This window comes from Biomphalaria glabrata, chromosome 11 (assembly GCF_947242115.1).
Source record: "Biomphalaria glabrata chromosome 11, xgBioGlab47.1, whole genome shotgun sequence".
Classification (NCBI taxonomy): domain Eukaryota; kingdom Metazoa; phylum Mollusca; class Gastropoda; family Planorbidae; genus Biomphalaria; species Biomphalaria glabrata.
The window spans coordinates 16,071,769-16,080,329 of NC_074721.1; the positions used below are offsets into that span (position 1 = coordinate 16,071,769).

The 8,561-nt window shown below is 37.1% G+C and overlaps 1 protein-coding gene across 1 annotated transcript in view; it reads left to right on the forward strand.

The window, feature by feature from the left end:
• Positions 1–5,092, forward strand: part of LOC106054886 (blue-sensitive opsin-like) — a 51,894-nt gene extending 46,802 nt beyond the window's left edge. Inside the window, exon 3 of the mRNA XM_013210973.2 lies at positions 2,688–5,092. Within this exon, the coding sequence (XP_013066427.2) occupies positions 2,688–3,642 (955 nt within the window). The 3' untranslated portion in view covers positions 3,643–5,092. The remainder of the gene's footprint in view (positions 1–2,687) is intronic.
• The last annotated feature ends 3,469 nt before the right edge of the window (positions 5,093–8,561 follow it).

Genomic DNA, 8,561 nt, shown 5'->3' on the forward strand with positions numbered 1-8,561 from the left:
TGCTCCAGCGTTTGAGCATAAACCCCTCTCCGGAAGGTTTTGAGTTTAAAACTCCCCTCTAAAATGTTTTGAGGTAAACCTCTTCCGAATCTAATAAAATAATTAAAACAAACTACAGCCACCAAACTTCATGAGCGTAGCCAATAGGAATTTTTGAGTTTAAAACCTTTCTCCAAAGGGTTCTAATTTTAAACCTCATCCAGGGGTTTTGGATAAAAAAACAAACAAACAACAAAAGCAACCTACAGTCATCAAAGTTCACGAGTGTAGCCATCGGATGGGGGTTTGAGCTTAAAACCTTCCGCCAATAAAAACCTAAAAAGAATGTCTTATAATAATTCCATAAAATTAATTAGAAAAAAAAAGCAAATCTACATACACTACATTCCATGAGCGTAGTACAAAGGGGCTTTGTGGTTAATTCTTCCTCTTCAATAAATAAAAACAAAAGCTAAAAAAATCGAAACTATAGTAACTACTTGAGCCTAGCAGTGGCGTTCTTCTATCAGTTTTTGGAGCCAATAAAGAAATGTAGCTAGGAGAATTCAAGACAGAGACCTTGGACAAAAAAAAACTGAAGGAAACTAACCTCAAATAAAACATTTCACAAATTTGATTTTTTGTCTACCAGTCGATGGGATCTATTAATAGAGGCAGTGAATAGCAGATTTGATATCTGAACTTCATTTGAAGAGTATCTTATCTTATCTTATATGTTACAGAAGCTAATTCAAAAAAGAAGTTATTGCACTGCAGACACCTAAGAATATGCAGTTTTTTTTTATAGTTTCAAGAACAGAAAATAATGCTTGGCACCGGGTTCCCCTCCCCCCTCGAAATCTTGCTAGGTAAGCGCTGACACTTGTCTGGCAAGGGAGTGGTGTTAACCGTAGTTTCACTAACAGAGAAATCTTATTTTAGGGTACAAAAGACTGATTATGAATATTAATAATGACATATATATATATATATATATATATATATATATATATATATATATTTGTAATATGTCAAATGAAATGTATTTATATTTGTTTTTTTTTTAAATAAAAACATCAATAAACAACTGAAAATGCAAATAACATCATTGTAATTAGCAAATAGCTCAATCGTACAAAAAGAGTGTATAAACATAAACACAAACATTGAAATTGATACATATCTATTTTTTTTTTAAATTGTAATATCAAGTCACATGACCTCCCACTCTGTTGTTACTTTGTACACTATTTATATAGATACAAACTCTCTTTAGTGTTTTAGAGCTAATAATGAGAACTAAAAAAAAAACTAAAAATAAAAACAAAAACAACAAAAAACAAAAAACAAATGAACACTTTATTTTACAATAGAAAAAAATTACATCAAACAGATGCAATCAATGAATTCATTTTTGTAATACCTCTATGAGGTCAGAACTTCATGAAACCTGGACCCTGGAACCTGGACAGCTGATGTCAAAAACAGATGTTATAATTTTCTTTGAAATGTAACAGTTAATGTATATCGCCGAAACTAGAATGACTAGCTCGTTGTCCACACGGAGAAAAACTCTAGTTTGACCGTTATAATGTTTCAAAGTAAAAAATGAATAAATGTAAATTTGGCTGGAGACTATATCTAGGTCTAGATCCAACATGGCGTAGTCAGCCGTATTACCGTAATTATGCTATAACTAAGAACATTTAAGGTTGCTTCAGTTTGTATTGAAGTTTGTAAGCGTTGCTTGGTAAATCTTATCTAAATTATATCTAGATAATAGATGTTGAAGTGCATCTAGATAGATATTAAAAGTTCTAAGTTAGAACCTTAGGTCTAGTGCTTGATCTTGATGTCCATGTAATGAACATGACAATAAATTATCTCATAAATATACTCACCGGCCGGAACAGAAAAATGCATTTTGTTTGCAGCTGACGATGTCACGGGTTCGATACCCGAATAGAACTAAAAAATATTTAAATTATTTTTAATAATTATTTTAAAAAGAACCGATAATATATTAATAATGGATGTATTGTCTTTAAATTTAAAAAATAATAATTTCTTGTTCGCTTACAATTACAGTCCAATACTGTTTATCATAACGCACAGATTGTTTTTGTGCCATAACAACCGGAATAGGATTTCAGTGTTCTTTTTAACCGGATTCATTTATGTAAAAGGATTCCAGTACCTTAGGATACGGTCCGGATAAACTGCTGTTCCGATTAACCGAATCCAATAGTATAAAAGGTTTCTTTCGTTTCTAAGATTCGTTCCGAAAAAACGACTGATCCTTCTGACCTGATGTCCAATTAATCGGACTAGCATGTAGATTCTTTGTGTGTTTGCGGCTCTTACACAGCATTTTAATCGGAGGCGTAGTGAGCACAGGGGCAAGAAACCTTATTGTCGCCCCCCCCCTTTTTTCCTATTCAATGAAAATCACATAGAAATATAAGCTTATAACTAAAAAGTATTTACATATAATACAATAGAAATAACCTTTTACCTAACTGAAATATCTACAATAATTTTTTTTTTGCGCCTCTTTGCTTGTGACGCCCCCACCCTGAAAGTAGCTCTCGGGTCGTCTTACCCCTCTCCCCCCTCACTACACCTCTGATTGAAAATGTTAAAATAATTTTGACTTGAATCTTATTAGATCTATATTATATCCTAATTGTCTTATTTTTTGTTGACAGTTCCTATACAGATGATCTTATAGCCCAGGCTATTAACAAGCACTATATGTGGGTACTCTGCAGTATTGGTGTGCCTGCTAACTCACTGACCATTGTCGTAATCATGACCATGCAAACCCTTACACCTGCCACCTTTCTGATAGCTACTTTGGCTTTGGTTGATGGCTGCGCCCTTATCTCTAAGTTTGCCTTCATGCTGCTGGATTTTTATGATGTACCTCTCTGTAAATCGTATTTCCTAGTCTACTTCCTCTCAATGATGGCCAACTGGACGTTGATGTACATATGCCTGGAAAGGTTCTTCACGCTATGCTGTCCCCAGAAAATGATTCCTATCATCACACTGCGAAGATGCCTAGTCTGCCTGTCAATAACCGCTGCAGCGTTGTTAAGTTATCTAGTGCCAGTTTTTAGCGTCATGTTATTCTGGAATTATAACGAAGATTCCTGTTGGGTCTATGATGAGTACGAAGCTTTCTTAAATAATTACCATAAATGGATCAATGAAACGTTGGTGCTGTTTATATCCTACGCCACCATCTTGGTTCTAACAATAAGAATAGTCGTCAAGTTGAGAGTCAACCCCGAAGAGTACAGTCGCTCGGAAGCTCCAACTCCTGGTAATGTCCTGCAGGAGAACCAGTCTGACGAAAGAGTGTCGACAACCATGGTCCTCTGTTGCGCCATATTCTTCATAACCTTCACTGTACCTTCATTACTTTATTTCCTCATAGATTCAGACTCTATCATGTACCCGAAAACATTTCGGCAAATCAAGTTCCTTTTGTATGACAGCACTCACGCTTTGAACTTCTTTCTCTATTTCCTCTCCGCTACCAGGTTTAGAAGGCAGTGTTGCAAGCTGTTTGCTGGATGTCGCCAGTCGTGCTGGAGAGGCGCTGGAAACGAGAGTGGACTCGAAGAGGTGCCACTGAAACGTTCCCTGGTGAAATAATCCACGAAATGTCTGTTGGATTTCTAATGAATGTTGTCTCTGGATGCCACGAAGTCATATAGTGGAAATGTTCACGATGAACTAACCAATGTCAAGGACGTTAAATTGATTTTCTATATTGCCAACTTTCAAGACTTGAATCTACTGTGTTAAAAATAGAAAAAAAAACAAACAAAAATGTGCTTATCAAAACTTCCTTTATTCTGTATTCCAAAACGTTTGCTATTATAGTTTTCAAGGCGTGATAGAAAAAAATCTCTAATACTCCCTCAGTTGTCAATAACAGTGATCTCCAAAATACGGCCCGCGGGCCGGATTTCGAGGTTTCATTCGGCCCGCCAAAATGTCAGCACAAAGTGTAGAAAATTCCTCACCTTCCCCTCTCCAAGAAAAGTTTGAAGGTTCTCACTGGAATGAAACTAGAACAAATAATTCTAACCCAAAGACCTAGGTAACACTTTTGAGAGATGGAACCCCAATATAACCCACTTTATTATAAATACTTATATCTATTATATATATTATACGTCTTAGTTCCAAAATGTTGTTCATAGCGTGTACATTCTCTCTATTTGGGACATCCTACAAGAAGAGACAACAAATATAGGAAGTCGCCTTTACTACACCACGTGACTTAAACATAAAGTAGAAACTTTTTTTTTTCGTTTTCATAAACAAAATGTAAATATTGTAACATTGGATCTGTCCAGAGCTACATCAAAGTTCGGATCACAGTAAGAACTGTAACTCAGCAATACGGCTACATATTGACTATTTTGCCATTTCAACTAAAAGAACTCGTTTGTCTTGAACGTTGCTCTATATTGTTACATTGTATTATTCAAAACAAAACAATAACCCTTCATTTTTCTTCTACTTAACAATCAATTTGTACCGGAAACTATATTTCGTCATATTTTTATTCTTTTCTATTTAATATATGTATTTCATAGACATATATATATATATAGACTGGACGATAAAGAACAAATTATTATCGGAAATATTTGGGAAAAGATAAGTTTGTAGATCCACATCACAAACCTATATATATTTGCCTATGCCTAAGACAATTATTGGGAATATGGCAGTTTTGTACTTTTCAAAACTAAAGATCAAAGGTATATATTGGCTGAAATGTTAGTCCTAGAATTTATAGCTCAATCGCCGCCATTTTTTTTCCACATAGATATAGTACATAAAACATATTTGACTTCCCCCAAATAAAAATAACTTCCTACTTCCAGTCTATATTTATTTATGTCTATGATGTATTTATAAATATTAATTTTTTAATCACATTATTGTATAACGCAAATGGAATTTTGTTTCACAAGTTTTAAAAATATAGTTTTGCATGGATCTCGACGATGTACTATTCATTTGCTTTGTACCATTACATCGTGAGTATTACCATACAAACTGTAAAGTAAAGTTAAAGCATTCAGATGTTGTTATCGTGGGGTTTTTTTATTCTATCATCTACACTCTACACAATAATCTGCTCAATAGTTATGTTTTGAAAAACACAATTGTCTAGAGTAGCAGAAGACCAACTTTATCCACTTTGAGGTCCTCCATGAAAGAAAGGCGCCAAAGTTATATGATGACGTCTTAGTTTGCACTTTCAACGTCTTAGCCTCAATGTCTTTGCAGCTCTTGGTATGCGCAATTCATTCTGTTGGAGGACATGCCCCGCAAACCTCATGCGGTCGCTACCTCATTAAGTGGTCGATTCCCAGTTCAGCATAGGATAATAAAAACAAAATGAAAAAAAAAAACATAAAGGCGAATTTTTTGTTTATTCCATAGGTTAGGAAATGATCTTCCAGTGATTTTTCTTCCTATTGCTATTAGAACATGGAATGGGTTGGCTGAATCAGACAGTAAAACGAGTGACTTAGCTGAGTTTAACTTCATTGTGCAAGCTGACTAGAAAAAACATTTAGCTATATTGAAGCATTACAAAAAATAAATAGAATTAAACATTATATACCACCATCAGTTTCCTAAAGGCAAAATTGTTTAAAAAAAAATATTGTTACGTATTTCTGAATCTTCTGGCTAGATGTATTAGTTGTCACACAAATAAAAACACAGCAAAGAACTTGACGACTAAACTTTCAGTTTCATATAACTTTAATGACTATTAACTCTAACAATTCGTTACTGTAACATGTAGCGTAGAAGACTGTACAATATCTGTCAGTTTACAGTTAGCTATACTTCGTTGCAATTCATCTCTTCACTTCGTTGCAATTCATCTCTTCTCAACTTTCCTCGAGCCGTATTCCACAGAACAGACCAACGACACACTTCCCAGTGTCGCTCCAGGTCTCCCAAAGCTGAACCAAGTCGTACTCAAGTCTACCGAATCAGAGCCGCACACGTCTTACATCGACTGTATCGACTGTAACGGCTCAAGTCCACTGTAGTTCGCTGTATAGACTTTAGCGACAGTAGTCCACTCCAGTTAACTCTACCCTAGTTAACTTGCATCGAGTCGTACACATTTCTCTTCCACAGAGCCGCACACGTCTTACATAGTCTGTCTCGACTGTAACAGCTCACTCACGACTCCATACGACTGACTTTCACATTAACTTTCTGGCTTATATAGAGTCCCTAATCGCTTCTCCAAAGTTGCACAAACACTCCTAGTATCCTCTGGAATAACATGTCAGGAAACGTCACATCCTGTCTTTATTTATACACGTAGATTCCAGAAAACACTCGCTGCAGTGTCATCAAGTCGGGGTCACACGTAGTGACCTTTATCTGTCACTGTTCATTAGTAACTGTCCCCCTACTTAGATCTGTTCGTCCCCTGGAACAACACATGTGGACACGTCACATCCTGTCTTTGTTTGTACATGTAGATTCCAGGGAACACTAGCTGCTGTGTCATCTCGCCGGGGTCATACGTTGACCTCTACCTATCACTGTTCATTTGTAACACTGCCCCCTTCTTAGATCTGTTCGTCCCGAACAGATTCTACTTCATCACGATACTGATGAAATCGATCGACGATCAAGTAGGAAGCTTTGGTGGTTGCCCCCTTCTCAGAGATGTTCTTTCAATCTGGCAGTTGTCCATCTTCTTTCCATAGAAGAATTGGAGCCAAATCCTCATTTTTCAGCAGTTCCTCACAAATGTTTTCATCAATCTTGGTATGGAAACATCGACCTTCAGATGACGACATTGGACACTCTTGTCGAGAAAATTCATCAGCATTCTAACGAGTTCGTGCTTCACTGGCTGAGTTTTACATTTTCAAGCATCTTTTTCCAGAGCTTCTTCAAAGATGACCAGGTTCATTACAGTACAGCAATATTCACATGCTCTTCTTTTAAACAACAGCAACTGACTTGGGTTTGTACGATGTTGGGTTGATCTTCTTGTACAGTTCTGTCACAGATGGTTATTCACTACAGTTCTGACATCTTAAACTACTTCTTTTCTGTCCTTCTTGCTTCTGACTTAATTAGCGTTCTTCTAAAACCTCTGTTATACTTCATCAACCTATTCTCATGAGGAATGTTCTTAAATTATTATTTAGTGGCTTCACACTTTCAACTGATTCGTAAGGCTTTCTTCTTTGGTTTATGGTCCTGGACAGAATCTTTCTAAAAACATGGGCTGTGGAGTTTCATTAGTGCAGGTGGGAGTCTATCAGTGGGAGAAGTGGTGGGCTTGTTTTCTAACAAGATGGGCTATGGAGTTTCATAAATGCAGGTGGGGGTCTATCAGTGGGAGAAGGGGTAGGTTTGTATCTTGATCTTGTTGGAGCCATCCACGTTGCACTCTGCATGTGTCGCTTTCTCCGCCTCCTCAATTTGATATTTCTTTGGTTGCGTTGATGTCGTTGTCGTTGTCTTGCTTTCTTGTCGATCAATGCTGATGGCAGCCACTTAACACATAGGAAGGTATTGCACTTCATAGCTGTATTCATCAAGACTGTTGATCTAACAAGTTGCTTCAGCATTATTCTTCGATGGGTGCTTTGCGAATGAGCTGCAAGTCCACTTGAAGGCAAGTTGTCAAACACGTCATCACCTTCATCCGAGTCTGGAGGACTCGAATGTGGGGCAGGTTGATAACATTCAACGTGCAAAGGTCCATCAACTTCAGCATCAGTTTCTATTGTAATTCCTTGACTATCACCAGGGCTTCTCACGCCTACCTTGATAGCTGTACATGCTTCTGTTAAGTCTAGAGCTTGTTGGTGTATTTCTTGGCATTCACAGTCTTCTTGCATAGCTACGTACGTACAGTTCTTGTCAAACGCATGGGTGAAATAATCCAGCTTCGAGTTCCTCTCGTAGACAATGGCAGATAGAAGACAGAAGTCTTTAAGGCCCGCAGCAACAGGCTTGGACGCAGACCCAACGTTGTCTTGTTCTGTCTGGCTGGTTGAGGTACTCATATCGGGTATATCTCTAGCAAAATCTTCGGTTGAACTATAGGTCTCTTCTATTGTTTCTTCAGCGGTCTCATTCTGCTTTTCGTTGAAATAGTAACAGCTATCGTCTCTTTTCATTTCTTGTGGGCCACATTCATTTGGTTTGCTATCACAGTCAAAGACAGCACAACCATCACCAACATGCCTATCGTAATTGTCTGTATCGCCACATCCTTGGTTGGACAATTGTTCGCTGTTCATCAATGGTGTAGCTCTTTCATCAGTCGACTCAATCTGATACTGCTGGGTGTTCAGCAGCTCATTAATCATGATTCTCGTTTGATCTTTTATCGTATCTGTTTGTTCTTCAGTCTTGTTGGGCGTGGTAGCTATTTGTTCATTTTCATTCATGGCTTTGATCAACTGGTTAAATGAAGAAAATCTATTGTTGATTTCTGATTCTATCTCCTTAATGCTCTCTTTCACCGAGTTCATTTTGTATTGCAAAGTTCTCAG